Source organism: Ceratotherium simum, chromosome 37 (genome assembly GCF_057802395.1).
Source record: "Ceratotherium simum simum isolate JZ-2026a chromosome 37, ASM5780239v1, whole genome shotgun sequence".
Taxonomy (NCBI): Eukaryota; Metazoa; Chordata; class Mammalia; order Perissodactyla; family Rhinocerotidae; genus Ceratotherium; species Ceratotherium simum.
Genome location: NC_141936.1, coordinates 15348220 through 15364922, shown reverse-complemented (window position 1 = coordinate 15364922; position 16703 = coordinate 15348220). Strand labels below are relative to the sequence as shown.

The 16703-nt window shown below is 38.5% G+C and overlaps 1 protein-coding gene across 4 annotated transcripts in view; it reads right to left on the bottom strand.

Moving 5' to 3' along the window:
* The window catches only part of DOCK10 (dedicator of cytokinesis 10), a 262654-nt gene that overhangs the window by 55759 nt on the left and 190192 nt on the right, over nucleotides 1-16703 (bottom strand). For all 4 annotated transcript variants that reach the window (XM_087424755.1, XM_087424753.1, XM_087424754.1 and 1 more), the window contains exons 18-26: nucleotides 16627-16692; nucleotides 14799-14891; nucleotides 10600-10723; nucleotides 10283-10404; nucleotides 9827-9913; nucleotides 6996-7088; nucleotides 6443-6561; nucleotides 4235-4304; nucleotides 726-839 (exon numbers count right to left, since the gene is read on the bottom strand). In XM_087424755.1, the coding sequence (XP_087280881.1) occupies nucleotides 726-839; nucleotides 4235-4304; nucleotides 6443-6561; nucleotides 6996-7088; nucleotides 9827-9913; nucleotides 10283-10404; nucleotides 10600-10723; nucleotides 14799-14891; nucleotides 16627-16692 (888 nt within the window). The remainder of the gene's footprint in view (nucleotides 1-725; nucleotides 840-4234; nucleotides 4305-6442; nucleotides 6562-6995; nucleotides 7089-9826; nucleotides 9914-10282; nucleotides 10405-10599; nucleotides 10724-14798; nucleotides 14892-16626; nucleotides 16693-16703) is intronic.

Genomic DNA, 16703 nt, shown 5'->3' with positions numbered 1-16703 from the left:
GATGGTGCCTGTTGCATGGGATGCCCTCGGAACATATTTGTTGGATAAAGTGAATAAATATACTCATAAGGCTAATTTAAACAAATTGCTTGGCCTAGGATGATCTGATGTTGACTCATGTTGACATGTATTGATCTCGCCCTCTCATTCTAGCTACTTAGGAATCAATCATCCATCTGTCAAGTCATGATAGATAATTAATTTAACTGGGGACTAAATTCACTATTCTATAATAAGTTAGAGTTATCTTTGTATAAGCTTCTTACTATCTCTTCTTTATCTTCCTACAAATGCATGTGTTTCAACTTTGGGGGGTCTAAGAGTGGCTGTTTCTCTGCTTCCTCTCTGTTGTCAGCATATTCATTAATACATCATTAATCCTTTTGTTGGTATTTTTCCTCTTACCGTGCCTAAAAACCCAATAAACTTTATTTTTGATACACTTAGCATCTTTGAATGTTTTAGATCATTCTTAATAGTCATTCATTCTGCCTTTAGGCCAAAGGACTTAATTTGGGTTCATTCTGCTTTTTGAGGTGAGCTATTCTCTTGACGTAGATTTCTTTTGCTTAATATTTTTATATGCTACAGTTTCAATATGAAGCTTATGCTAGAAACTATAAGAGAAACGGTCTATGAAAATCAATGAATCCTATCTTCTTCCAGGGTTGAGAGTGAGCCATCCCTCACACTAACAATTAAAGGACCATCTTTAAATTCTTTACCTTGAGGATATGCTTTACTGTTGTGGAGTTATTTGATTTCAAAAGACCAGTCACACTTTTAGCCAATTCCTCATGTATAGTTCTCTCCTTGCATGCTGTGGTCTTGAACACGAACTGAAGAAAATCCAAAAAGTGGAAAAAGTTAAATATTTTAAAAAAACAAAGCTTCAAAAATCATGTTCCCTAAATAACTCATATTTCAAAATTATCTGCTCATGCCAGATTTTGTCATGAAATAGACGAAGGCCCAATGATAAGTGTAATACACACCTGTTCCTATTTAGGGCTTTGCACAGGTAGGGCCTTGCGTGCCTAAGCTCTCCTTGAAACTCTTTTCATAGAAATCAATAGAAAGAGTCAGAGAGCAATTTAGCGGGTTCAAGGAAACATGGAGGGCTTTGACCCACCTACTTAGGACACATATCCCCTTCTCCTTCCTTCCACTGGTAACAGTTGACATGGTAGCAATTCTTCATCCTGAAAGGGTAGAGCACCCACTCAAATAGCCAAGTGGGGAAGCAGGTGCCTTCCAGAGGCCAGTAGGTGAGCTTCCCACATGCCCAGGGTCTACCATCTCATGCTTAGATACAATTCTCAAAGGCTTCATGAACATTGGCCATCAGTAAGATAACAAATGCTGCTCACTTTTTTTTTTTTCCCCCTCAAAAGATTGATTTTGGCATGTACCACTGAGTGCATGTAATGGTCTTAGTTTTCAGTATTTCTTTATATATTTTAAGGATATCAGTATCAACTTATGCACATACATTTCAAATATAAAATGCTTATTACTGAATTATAATATTTTACTTATGAGTTGGGCTTGCCTCAAGGAAGGGTCATTTCTTCATAATATTCACAGTTCAGACTTCACTATAATCAAGAGTGAAGGCAGGCAAGAAACTCAAAGCAGAGGCATATTCATATTTGAATCTATGATCATTTCTTTCAACTTCAAAGCTCATTGACACCTAAGTCATCCTGATGGGGCCTGACTTCTCTAAGCTCATCCCAAAGGTGAAAGACAAGCTAAGAGATGCATGAAAATAGCTAAAATCAAGAGGAATATGATTTTTTCCCCTCATGGATTATGACTCATATAAGGGTAATGTCATCATCAACTACCTAACCCCATGAGCACTCATTTAGCCCCAAGGGCATTTCAACTAGCTCTGAAATACTCTTATTTTAAAATTTTGGCTAGAACACGTCAGTGCCAAGAATAGTTGTAAACCATGGCATTTAAATAGATTTACTTTAGACATACATCTTTGAAAAAGACAAGGCCTATGTGTGCATTTTGGATATTGTAGATGGGGTGAGTTAGCAGCATTTAGCACCACTGAACTTGAAATGGTGTTTAGTTTGCTTTTGAATAAGCATCAATTACATTGACTATCGCATCTTTCAAGGACATCAAAGCACGTATTGGAACCAGCCCATCAGTTTTCATTGTACTCCTAGGTGTGGGGCTTAATATCTATCTATATGTTAAAAAATATTTTTTTCCACCTATAGTAAAAATATCAGACTCCTTGGTCAAGGTCAATCTGTCAATCATGTACTGCAACAGGAGTCCAATCTCAGAATCAGAGAGCTGGATGTTCATCTGGTCCATCCCATCTCACTTCACAGAGAAGAAAAATGAGGTTCAGAGAGGCTGATTGCTCAAGCTAACTACTTAACCTTGGCTAAAACCTAGTTTCTCACTTGCTGGTTTAGTGCTCCTTCCAGAGTAAAATTCAAGTTTGTTATATTCATTAGGCTGTATTTGTTTTAGATATATGAAAATATGTTATAAAATATCTTCAGGAATTGTTATCAACTTGAAATTCCACATAGATGTATTTCTGGATTCGAACTACTTCAAAGTTAACTATATAAACAGTCTCCTCCATTACAAAATCAAATGTTCTCATCAGGATATTTCAAACATCCTGATTAAAAATAAAGACCATATTTGGATGCATTTCCAACACACCTCTCCATGAGCATCATAGATAGAGTCTGAGAGCTGATTTAAGGTTCTAATAAAGAACTAGCCTTGGCTGTGACAAAAATAGTCACAGCGTCAGTGGGTTCTTCATGTAGTTTCCAATGATTCCATTGGAACAAGGTAAATGATACTTGTGTTGAAATGAAGATGCCTTTGTGTAACATGGATTGGGGAATGTTTTTCTTCTTAGCCCTTTTTGAGATTGAAATGGAAAATTGAGGTAAGTGTTGGGAGAGTGAATGTTCTGTAGATGATTCTGTTGAATGTAACTTCATCAATACCCTATAAGAGTAAGCTATGACTCTATCTTAAACAGAGAGCAAACTAAAGAGGCATTTGTAGGTGGAACTGGCTTTCCGCAATTGAAATGTAGACCTTATTGGATAAATTATACCATAGGGAAATTATTCTGAAGTAACTGACTATTTTTGGCATATATGCTATTTTAAGGAAGGGTACACACTCATACTCAGGTGTTTGGGAAGACATCTAATATTTCTGGCAGGTAGAAAATATATAGATATACACTGTAATGAAAAAAATTCCTCACTGATGGTATCTCATAAGGGTTCATGCCAGAATGAAATTTCCAGTTATTTCCTTTTACAAGAGCTTTTTGGTTTTTTATAAGTTTTTAGCACAAAAGACCCAAAATTCTTCTTTAGTCATCTTTCTAGACATCTAAAATATATGGGTATATGTCTATGCATATACACTAATGGGATACATTCCTTTAATTGAAAAAGGTCTATATCTCAAAAAGATTTAATCTATGCATAGAAATTTAGGTCCTTTATGCATTATAAAGTAATATATAAGGTACTCTTATTTATCTCTGGATGCATTCTTTCTTTCCATTCACAATGACATTTAGGCCAGAACTATAATGTGCAAACATCATCCCAAGTTCACTGGCATTAATTCACAGACCAACTGGAAATGAGAATATAAACATGTCCAAGTGAACACTTGACGAAGGATGCTGAAAGAAGCAGTGCACACTGATGGAATGGGCTAGTGGTTCATGCCAGAGGATAAAGGACTTAACATACCAGAAGCAGGTACAAATATACAGTAACTGGGAAAATGAAATAATGCCTGAGAAAACAATAAAAAGAGCTAAGAAAACATTACAGAAGAAACATAGAGCATTCAACAAACCAAGAGGAAAAATCTTCCTTAAATTTACACAGGAATTTCATTTATTTGTAATGTTCACTTCAAAAGGACAACACTTTAGTTTTCTCCTCTATCTCTTTCTTTGCTCTCTCTCCCCATATAAATATTCATTGGCACATGTACATGTTATTTATACATTTATACATTTAAACAATACATCTAGCCCATCAATGCAAACAGACAGAATTCTAAGTAGCTAAGGGGAATGCTTGATATTACTGTGGTGGGCACCACCCAGCTAAAGGGAGAAACTTCCCACTTATTGCAGACAGGAAATGAGACAAGCCACACAGTGCAGGGGGATATGACCAGTGTCCAAGTGGTGATCTCATACCTTAATGTACGACTGGACAGAGTGGTCCAGCTGCTCCTCGTGGCACTTGGCTACAATGTCGGTCAGAACCCTGGAAACACAAAGCTGTTCAGTGGCCCTTCTGGAGAAGGCAGGAAAATACCACTTGGTTTGTCACTGGAGTGTTTGGTAAACTGGGTACTTAACAGTTAATGAATGAATGAACCAATTTCAGACTCTCCCTCGCTCCCCTTATTCCCCAATACTGGGTATTTGATATCTACATCACCTGTTAGCTATTTCCAACCATGAAATCTCTAAACACTAACATATAAGTAATGTCTTATGGCTGCAATATCACATTGCTGATTTTTTTGCATGAGGTGAATGTGCTATTATGTTCTACGTGTTTGCTGACATTGTCTTCTTGGAAAAGGGATCATTTTTAGTACCTGATTAAAACTTGAGAACTTTAACCTCTAATTGCTTATCATATTCCATTGTAAAAGCGCTTCTGGCCCAACCTAGAGGCACTATATATGCTTTTAGAAAAAGTAATTAGGTCAAGATGTAGGTTTTTCTGTTTTGTTCCCCCTTAGCTGGGATGGAATTTCTCATAGCAGTGGTAGTATGGGTTGAATTTTTCACATTAACACTTCCAGTAGCTCCATGGTTGTCGTGCTTAGGAATATCTCAGAATTTCAACAGATCTATCAGCTGAAATATTTAGGAGTCTTGTCAACACAGACCCATATATTCATGCTGAAAAGAACAACAGTTGAAGACACAGTCAGCGAATTTTAATCTGCGTCCAGAACTGGCTGGTTGTGAAACTGTTAGAAATACTTTAGTTTTTCAGAGCTTCAGGGCTCTCCTTTAAAAACGAGGCTAAACATTCTCATTCTGAAAGAGGCTAATAATATGCTTGCGAGTTAGGAAGGTATTGGAAACATTTCAATGTCAAGAGAAATGTTTTTCTAGAGTGCTGTGACTAATGTTTAAAAAAAAGAACATTAGCAATATATGATTCAATAATTAATTCAAAACGCTATCTTTATAAAGAGGAAATTGTGATCGCCAAAGTCACCAGACAGATTAATAATGTTGAAGAATGTAGTATAGACAAATTTAAAGTGAGAATATTTAGGGACCAGCCCAGTGGTGTAGTGGTTAAGTTCACACGCTCTGCTTCAGCAGCCCAGGATTTGCAGGTTCAGATCCCAGGCACGGACCTACACATCGCTCATCAAGCCATGCTGTGGTGGTGTCCCACATACAAAATAGAGGAAGATGGGCACAGATGTTAGCTCAGGACTAATCTTCCTCAGCAAAAAGAGGAAGATTGGCAACAGATGTTAGCTCAGGGGCCAATCTTCCTCACAAAAAATAAAGTGAGAATAGTTAAACAACAATTGAATAATAAAAAAAAGATGAAGTGGGAGTGTGAAATGGTACAGCCACTCTGGAAAACAATTTGGCATTTTCTTAAAAATTACACATGCAACTATCATATGACCCAGCAATTACACTGGGCATCTATCTTGGAGAAATGAAAACTGGGAAACAACCCAGATGCCATTCAACAGGTAAATTGTTAAGCCTAGCGTGGTATGGAATACTACTCAGAAATAAAAAAGAATGAACTATTGTTAGATGCAACAACCTGGATGAATCTCCAGAGAATATGCTGAGTGAGAAAAGCTAAGGTAATCCCAAAATGTTACATAGTGTCATACTATATGACTGCATATATTTATATATGGAAAATCACAAAATTTTAGGGATAAGCGGTGGGGATGGGGATGAGAGGGAAGTAGCTGTGACTATAACAGGGCAACATGAGGGGTCATTATGGTGATGGAACTGTTCTGTATCCTGATTCTATCATTGTCAATATGCTGGTAGATATTGTACTATAGTTTTGCAAGATGTTGCCATTGGGAGAAACTTGGAAAAGGGAGCATGGGATCTCTCTGCATTATTTCTTACAACTGCATGTGAATCTATAATTATCTCAAAATAAAAAGTTTAATTAAAAAATACAAAGAAAAAGTTAAAAAAGAAGTCTAAAACTTTACTTGAATGATAATAATAGATGATGAGAAGGTAAGAGTTCAAGAGTGAGTAATACCTAAATTTGAGATATGTATTCAAAGGAAATGAAAGCATACACCGCTACATAGTTAAAATCAAAGTTTTGTGTAACCACAGATTATTAAATCTCTTCTCCTAAGGCCGTGTTATGGGTACCTGGTCACAGTTGTGCTTATTTCATCCTCCTCATTCTGTACCAGAACCTTGAAGAGCTGATTCAAGATTATAGGCAGAAAACTCATGATTGCATGAATCTTCTCCACATGCAATAAGTTCTGTAGTAAATTGTCAGGAAAAAAAAAAGCCAGGGATTCAATTTAAAGAACATTCTGCTGATGTTTTTCAGAACTTGACTATGAATACTGTAGCTCACCTTTATCTGACTTTATTCTTCACTGCATTTAGCATGGCATACAGGCATGAGGGTTATGTTGCAAGGACACTATATTTAATTGCTAAGTTAAAATCAATTGATTCTGATTTTCAATTACCTTTATTTTGGAAAAACTGATCTTTGCTTGTTTTTTAATCAACAGACAGAGACTATTTAGGAATTGTGAAATAAAATCATTTACTCTCTGAACTGATAAGGCATTTAAAAATCTTCAATAATAATTACCTCTTCGTTTGCTACTAATGGAAAATGTAAAGGTTTCTTTTGCCCATTTCTACCCTGGAGACCACGAAAATGATTTGCATGTCATGTTACCTCACAAGAAGGGACAAAATTCGAGGTAGGTGACTGAGATATATCTTTCTCTCTTTTTTGGCACTGTTGGAAAAATGCGTTCACATGCGGATCCTGAAATAGCAAAAAAAAGTGTTTATTTCTGATGACACACAAACTGTGTAACAATCATGGTCATGGAAGGTGAGCATTTCTATAGGATAGAGGCCTTGATGTGCAAGTGCTTTATCAAGGAGCCAGAGTGACAGATCTTTCATTTCCACTAGACACTCTGGCACATTGAAGGCTCCATCTGAAATACAAAGCCCACTCTCTCTCTTGTTTCATTCTCATAGGTTTGTTTTCCTTCTCGGCCACATGACAATGGTGGGAGAATTACCTCCCTTGGCTCTATTCCTTTTTTTTCTTTAATTGCCTTCTCCATTTTCCTGCTCCCGTTTCTTCCACAGATTTCTATCAATTTTTCTTACATATTCCTTAACATATGTGAGAATGCGTACTCTTTAATATGCATAGGGATATTTCAGACTTCAAATGCCCAAGTTAGTCAAAAATTAGGAAGTCCATACTAACATCAGGAGATAAAACTGACTCTTTTCCTTTGTTATGGGCTGAAGTGTGCCCCCAAAATCCATATGTTGAAGTCTTAACTCCCAGTATCTCAGAATGTAACCGTATTTAGAGATAAGGTCTTTAAAGAGGTAATTAAGTTAAATGAGGCAGTTAGGGTGGTCCTAATCCAGTGTGGCTGATGTCCTTATAAAAGAGTAACTTTAGGCACTAGACACATGCACACACAGAGGAAAGAACACGTGAGGACATGGCAAGAAGGTGGCTATCTACACGCCAAGGAGAGAGGCTTCAGAAGAAACCAGCTCCTCCTCCAGAACTGTGAAAAAACAAATTTCTGTTGTTTAAGCCACCTAGTCTGTGGTATTTTGTTATGGCAGCCTGAGTAAACTAAAAAGCCCTTTAGCAAACTAATACGCTATCTTGTGAAGAGGGTGACACCTTGGAAATTCTCTAAGTTCTGTGCTGAGGGCGGGAGTTGTGCAGTCAGGAAGTGAGATACAGAATTTTAGTGAAGATACACTCTCTGGGTGTTTCTCTGGCATTTGTCGATTCTAGAAGGGCATCTGTCGTTTGGTTTTCCCTCAGGTCAGTGTGTGTGTGTGTGTGTGTGTGTGTGTGTATGTGTGATATTTTTAGTTTCACTTCATTTATTCATTTATTCAACAATTATTTATTGAAAGCTGACTATGTGCCAGGCCTTTGGCAGGCACAGAGGACAGAGTGGAGGACGAGGAAAACCCACTCCCTTCCTCTGTGGTCCTTCTATTATGCCAGGGAGGCAGGGACTGTACCATGATTTCCACACATACTTACTTGATCATAATTAGTTAAGTGCTTCAAAGGAAAGCAAGGTGCCATATGGGTGTATGACAAGACAACCCAGCATGTCTTCAAGGTCAGGAAACAGGGAAGCCTTCTTTGAGGCATTTGAGCGAAGATCTGAAGGATGGGTAGGAGCTGACCAGGCCAATGAGGGGAGGGGAGGCAGAGAGGGAGATATTGCGTTCCTGGCTGAGGAAAGTCTACACGTCAAAAGGATCACCAGGTCTTGGGGGAACTAAGGAGGGCACAGTGCAGGAGAGGGTCTTGGGTGTTTGAAAACTGAGGTAAATACTGTGATGAATCAAAGGTGAATGTGTCTCCCCAGGGTGATGAGTATGTGGGCGGGAGAAATGGACGTAGGGAAAGGTGAGTAGTGGTGAGTCAGAGAGACCTGGGCTATTTGGAGGGAAGCAATAGGAAGCATGAGAAAGAGAAAGTCGGGACATTCTGAGATATATAAAAGCAGGATTGGGTGGAGAATGACCATTTTGTGGGGCTTGACCAAGACTGATGGCATCAGAGAAAAGATGGGTTTAAGGAGTTATGGGTATAGGAGTGGAGAAGAGGACTAAATTTGGCTTGAGGCACCAGAGGTTACTGAGAGAAATTTTGATCCAATATACGTGTGGTACCTGGATTGTTTCATTTTTCTTAGTAACCAAGTATGGGCTAGAGAGAGAGCAGCATGAAGCAAAAATCGAAAAGCAGATCCACATTGAATATAAGAAAGGATAAATACATATTTTATGGACTTAGAATTTGCTTTGTAGTTTATAATTGGTACCATAAAAGTCCTCACATTGTGGTGAAATACACCGTCTTGCAATGGAAGGGGTGAGTTTGTGGTAATTTGACAATGATAATAATTACATTTGTATAGCATTTTGTACTTCATGAGATATTTTCACAGTTTCTCATTTTGATCTTCACCACAACATTAGGTAGAGAGATTTTATTGTTGTCATTTTCCTGAGGAGGAAATAAGGATTTCAGGGGTGAAGTGACTTGTCCAGGGTCACTGAGCCAGAACTTGGCCGAGGTAGCTCTCAAATGCAGTTCTGCTCACCTCGTGGCCTTCCCATTAGGCGAGCCTTGGGTAGACATTGGGAATTAGACTTAGCGTTGAGGTAAAGGTCCCAAGTGTTTATTTTCACCATTTCACATTTTTAATACTTGGGTGTTGTCATTGGAAGGAGACCATGTTCTAAGGGGAGTGTCATCTTGATAAATACATTTCCAGTATTTTGGTCTGCAGTTTTATGGCCCCTGGGCTTTTATGGGTTAGAGCATTCCATCTCTCCTGCGAGAGGCATACAGTTATGCCGCAAACATTCTTCCCTTTCAGTCACCTGCTCTTCTCACAATCTGTGAAACGGTGAATCTCCTCTTGTAAATCTAGGAGACACCTTATGATTCTGTGTTAGAGAAGATGCTGATATTCAGGATGACATGCTTACCTGAGTATTCACTGTTGATACAACAAATGTCGATACTTTGAAAAGTGGTTTGCCACCATCAACCCATTTAATGTCACTCCCACCATGCTGCAAAACAGAGTTTGTTACTGTCACTGTGGCATTGGACAGAGGGAAAATAAATAGGTTCTTTAGTTTATGTTAATTTGCCATCCTTATCCATTAATCTTGTGACTATAGAGATGGAAGATAAAAGATGCAAATACATTTGGCAATATTGGTAAATCAGACCAAAGTGACATCAGGGGATCACTTTTAATAGATCATTTCTACTGGCCATATACTAAACCAGATATTTGAAATATTGTAGGTACACTTGATTCGTAACTACAATGGATAAACACACTATAGTGGGTTGATTTAAATAGTAGAAAGAAGGTAACCTCATGCCATTTAGCTCACGTATTTTTTTCTCTTAAATTATACATCATTCATTACCTTTCCACTTGCAGAATCCTGGAAGCTTAAATAATTAGGAGGCAGGCTTGTTGCCACCGGGATATTGTACTCTTGAGAAGCTATCTGATCATGTTTCATCAGAGGAAGCCAAGCGTATCCAACTGTGCAGAGGAACAACAAAGAGAAAACTGTTGAGGACAAACCTCCATGGTGAGGAGTAAAAATAAAGCTATTTATCACTTACGAATACAAAATTTAGCTAAAAAATGTCAGTAAATCAGAGATTTTAAAATATTTTCCAATTCATGTCAAACAGATGACATGTTAAGCTTTCTTAGTCTGCTTCCTGTCAGTACCTGATGTTTCCAGAGCCTCCTTCTTTTTGGCATTAGCTTTTGCATTTATGTCACAAGTGACATGATAAAAAGAAAACAAAATATGATGCTTCTCGTGGAGTTGTGTTGGTAGCTCGATTTTCACCTGCAACGAAAGAGAGAATAGCTGGACTGAGATTGAAATTACTTGCCCAGGGTCAGGGCAGGACAAAGCATAGGCCTGTTGAAAATTCTTTAACTGAAATCTATCTAGGTCCATGTTTAATCGTGTTAGAGGTACTGATTTAACTCTCAATAAATATCCATCCTGCTAGTTGTAATGTGTTAAGATGTTGATATTTTTACATCTTTATTGTGGTAAATGATGATAATTTAGAATACCTAGTGTTTCTCATTAGATAATTTATGCTACTACAGTATGGATTAAACACACACACACACACACACACACACATAACTATAGAATGTAAAGAAGGCACAGATGGAGGATCTATCATCAAAGACATATATTGAGTGAACAATAAGTCCTTGCCTCCCAAAGTGATGTGCCTGGACCAGTTGCATCAACATCACTTGGCAGCTCATTAGAAATGCAGAATCTTAGACACTAACTCAGATATATGGAATCAGTATATGCATTTAATAAGATCCCCAGACAATTCACAGGCACATTGTTGAGAAACACGGCAGTAGTAAATGACGTAACTAACTTAAGCATGAAACCCAGCTCTTTTAAAAAACAACAAAAAAATATATGTGGTGTATACTGTCTAAAAAATATATTATGGTAACTAACTAATGAGCCATTTTGTGAATAGGTCATGCTGTAGCTATATAAATAATGCTTCTGAATAAACATAAAACATAAAATTTATATAGGTTAAGAATGTACTTAATGAAGAGTATACTTCAGTTCCAAAAAAGAAATGTTTTGAAACCCTCTACATTTTATGGTGCTTTTCAGTTTCCAAACCTCTGTCACATATGTTGTCATTTAATTTCCCCAATAGCCTTGTAAGTAGGATACAGAGGGAGGAACCAAGGCGGGAGATGTTAGGGGTCTTAGAGTCCCTAGGAGTATGGTCTAGTTGGTAATAGGATCTTCCAGGACAAGAACCCAAGGCTTCGATCGCCATTTCATACTGGAATCCCAGGTAAGCTGCATTCAATTTAATATCAGCAACTAGGTAGTTTCCAGAATAGTCAAAACTCAAGCAAGAAGGTGATAGAGAGCCATGAAAATTATCTACCAACTTATTTATTAGACTCTCTGTGCATCTATCTAGCTAATTCATTTTCATATTATTCAAGAAAGGATTTACTACATTGATTTTCAGTGTCGTCCCTGGAACAGTAGCATCAGCATCACCTGGAAATCTATTAGAAATGCACATTCTCAGGCCCTAGCCCAGACATATGGAATCCGAAAATCTTTGATGGGTTCCAGTAATCTGTGTTTTAACAAGCCTTCCAGATGATTCTGATGTGTGGTAACCTTTGAGAACTCTTGAATTAGATTGGTTTATAAGCTTACACATTCTTTGTATACCAGCATGCTAACCTGGTCGCAAAAGCCAATATACAAAACATACAATAATTAACATGCAATAGTTAAGTTCAAAATAGGCATAACTAACAATGCAATAGAATGAAATTTTCTTTTTTTAGCCAACATAAAGCACACACAGGAATGCAACAAGTACTCAAGAATTCCGGTTAACTAAATACTAACGCAAACATTCTTCACATGTTCACAGTATTCAATAAATACTGCAAATATTCATATTACACTATAATAGTGCCTGGGAAAAATTTATACGCATTTTTGCAATTAATGCAATCACTTTTTGCAATAATAAAGAAAAAAATAAAACCTTAGTTTTGAATCTGCACTGCAGAGTTCAGAGGCTGTTCATTATATACATTTTCTCCTGTGGAAAAGCTCATGGCTTTTACAAGGATTCTGAGAAGCACATGAGAGTGAGAAAGATTAAAAGCCAGAGTTAACAGTGAGAACATCTTTTTTTTTTAAATCTTATATATCTACAGAGAATTCATCTTTCAGACAGGCTTTGCCAAGGGGTCAACCAATATAGTAAATATTCTATAATGTGGTAATAGCCCTTTCACTTATTGTTTTTAATCTTCTGTCCTGAATTTATAGGAAAAATAATGTAAGCGCATTAAGCGGATGTGGAGGAAAGAGATAACGCCTGCGGTTTCATTGGTGATCCTTTAACTGGTTTTAAAATGACTGATGTGTAACAAAATGTGGTAGGCAGAAGAATCATAGCACCCCAAAGATGTCCTCCATGTCTTAATCCTCAGAATCTGTGAAAATATTACCTTCCATAGTAAAAGGGATTTTGCAGATGTGATTAAATTAAGGATCTTGAGATGGGGAGATTATGCTGGATTATCCAGGTGGACTCAATGTAATCACAAATGTCCTCATCAGAGGAAGGCAGGAGAGTCAGAGTCAGAGGAGATGTGAGGAGGGAAGCAGAGGTCAGAGTGATGAAATTGCTAGAAGGGGGTCAACAAAGCAAGGAAAGTGGGCAGCCTCTAGGAGCTGGAAAAGGCAAAGCAAGGATTCTCCCCTAGAACCTTCATAAGGAAGGCAGGGCTGTTGATCCCTCGCTTTCAGCCCTGTGAGACCCATTTCAGAGTTCCGACCTCCAGAACAGTGAGATAATGAATGTGTGTTGTTTAAGCTACTAAATTGTGGTAATTTGTTATAACAGCAATAGGAATCTAATACAAAAGATGTGTATTCTTAATTCCAGATATCATATCATCAGACCTTTGCTTCTTGGTTAGAAATTAAATTTAATCACTGAAACTTGCTTGTCTGAAGCTGTTTATAACTTTACCATTGACCCAATGAGTTTTTTTAATGTGTTATAGCAGAGTGGTGAAGCTTCAGGCTCTGGAGTCACATGGCCTGGTTTGAATTCTGACCATCACTTATTAGTTATGTGTGCTTCGCAAGTTACTTCTTTGAGCCTCAGTTTCCTCATCCATAAAATAGGAAGGTGTGATGGTTAACTTTATGTGTCAACTTGGGTCATGGGATGCCCAGATAGATAGCTGGTTAAACATTATTTCTGGGTGCGTCTGTGAGGGTGTTTCTGGAAGAGATTAGCAATTGAGTTGGTGGACTGAGTAAAGCAGATGGCCCTCCCCAGTGTGGGTGGATATCATCCAATCCACTGAGAGTCTGAATAGAACAAAAAGGCAGAAGAAGGTTGAATTCCCTCTGTTCCTGACTGCTTGAGCTGGAACATCCATCACCTGCCCTTGGTGGTCCTGGTTCTCAGGCCTTCAGACCTGGCCTGGAATCTACAACATAGACTCTCTGGTTCTCAGGCCTTCAAATTACACCACTGGCTTTCCCTGGTCTCCAGCTTGCTGATGGCAGATTGTGGGATTTCTCAGCCTCCATAATGACATAAACCAATACCTTATAATAAATCTATGTCTATGTCTATATCTATGTCTATGTCTATGTCTATATCCATATCCATATCCATATCTATATCTGTATCTATATCTATCTATATCTATCCCTTACCTATATCTCTATCTGTATCTATATCTATGTCATCTATCCCTTGCCTATATCTCTATCTCTATCATGTCTATCTCTATGTCTATCTCTATCCCCTGTTGGCTCTGTTTCTCTGGAGAACTCTGGAGATTATCAGAGATGATGCACATATGGAGTATAGCATGGTGCCTGGCCCATAATAAGAGAGTCTTGAGGGTTGGCCCGGGCAGGTCTTGCTCCCTGCCACGTTTAGAGATGAGGGGGCCTGAGCTCACTCAAGTTCACGAAGGTTATAAGCAATAGTGTTGGCTCATAGTCTATGTTATGACATGAAATGCTGCTATTGATTTGTAAAAGCCATCTAATACAATCTTTATTATACTGACCAGTGAAATAAAAGAAAAAAATTCGTCTCACTTGAAAAGAATGATATCATAAAAACATCACGTTTTTAAATGGCAATTCTGTGCTGAAATATATGACTGGTCAACATACTCCTGGAGTAACTGTCAATTAGTGTAGTTTCTAAATCTTGGTTGAGTAAACAATTACCAAGGCACGTCCTCAGTCTGAGGTATGATCTAGAGAGGGTGTTTATCACCATGCATTATCTAACCCACTCACCCATATTTTTAGGAGCTGCTGGGGGCAGTGGAGGCCTCGCCCTTACCTCGTCTGAGAAATCCGGATTCTGGGAATGGTGTAGAACTGCTGTGTAGGCGGCTGAGGTGAAGAGGGGCCCTCCAGGTTTTCCATAAATACACTGTTTAAAAAGTTATGAGTTGAATAATTGTGAGTGTCTGAAATTAACCCTGAGCACCAAAAAGGCCACAACTCTTCAGTTTCCAATGCTGGGACAAAGACGAATTTTGTGATAACTTGCCAGGCTTAGCTGACATCTAATTAACCTTGAATTTCTTTGACCTACTGTTCTGTATTTATTATACAATGGGGCACTGCAGAAGAAAATTTGAAGGCTTTAATTCATCATGTAGATATTACACCTATGCTGAATATCTGAATCAGTTCACTGTCTAACTTTTGATTACTAGGAAATAAGAGCTAATTTGTTCAATTCTGATTCATTCTTGAAGGCCCATGGTATCGAGCTCTGGTCTAGAGTTTAAGGCAACCAGTCCTGGGTGACCACAAGGCTTGGTTGGACTCCAGCCCCTAACATGCCAGTCTCCAACCAAGAATGCTGACCTGGAAGGATAGGGCTGTTTCCAGCCTCCACCATATTATATTATTCTATCACAGCCCCTCATCAGGCCAGGGGATGTGATATGGCACCTCCTAGTCATGCAGCTTAAAAGCTCCCTTAGCCCAAAACTCAGGGTCCCTCTTCTGAAGTCTGCTGTATCTCTGTGTGATGCTTTAGAATGTAATGAAACAGAGGACCCACAGGTCTACGATTGTTCCTCTTTTCTAGAATTTTCCCCATGAACACTGTTGCAGGATGCCTGGGGTTTGCTGCTTGGTCATTGCCTTTGTTTGCTTGATAATTCCATTTCACGTTATTTTTTCTCTCCTGATGCTAACGCTATTGTGGAACTTGGAACTCGTGGATGTTAAGAGCGGCTCAAAACTATTTTAAAGAACTCTTTCTCTTCCTGCTGCTTGATTCACTCAATCACTCAAATTGATTATCGTTCTTCTGAATAATGCTACACATCTTCGTAGCATAGAGAACACAATTGGTACTTGACAGAGTGCTTTAAGAGATTCTCTCAGATAATGGTGGGGGTTAGAAATTAGTTTTGTCCTTTACTATCTCATTCCTCTGATTCACTGAGACTGGGAAGATATTGGCTGCAGGCCCACTAAAAAGAATTTTCCTCTCTCTTTTTATTGGTTACTTTACGTTATTTGAAGTCCCTCAAATAAAAACAGTATATATCAAATCTGAACTCTGAAAAACGGCATCTCGTTGCAGTTTTATAGTTTAAAACAGCTCAGCTCACACACACCTCACAGTTTTATTGATCTTATTAAATCACATGATCAACAACCGGGACCTGCTTCCCAGAGCCATTTTTCAGCTCTTCAGGCAGTTGGCCACACACACCTTCCATAAATGTGAGCATCCCGGGGGCCCTCTGTGTTAGCCATTAGGCCAGAATGCAGCAGCCCTCTGCCTGGTCCACACGAAGGCCAGCTGGGATGTGGCATTTTAATTCAAGTGTGCTGAATTGAGAGGCGGGCTAATCTTTGAAAAGGGCAAAGTCTTCCAGAGGGGAATCTTTGCATTTATTTCACACCAGAATGGTTTCGTTTTTTCCAAATCATGAAGAGCTAAGCAGAGCCACGAGACTGGCATTTCTAACAGATCTAGTTAATAATGGCTATTAAATCAGGTACATTTTAGGAAATCTAGAACAAATGTATTGAATTGTTTCCCTTTCAACCCCAGTCATATAAGAAGCCCCTCAGCGGCAGAGAGAGCCTATCACCTGCCACCCCCCTTTATGCTGTGCCCCCTTGGTGACTTGGCTCACCTTCACGGGCTTGGCACCTTCTTCATCAGAATTTTTGAATTCAACACACACGGTTATATTTCGTGCCTGAAATTACA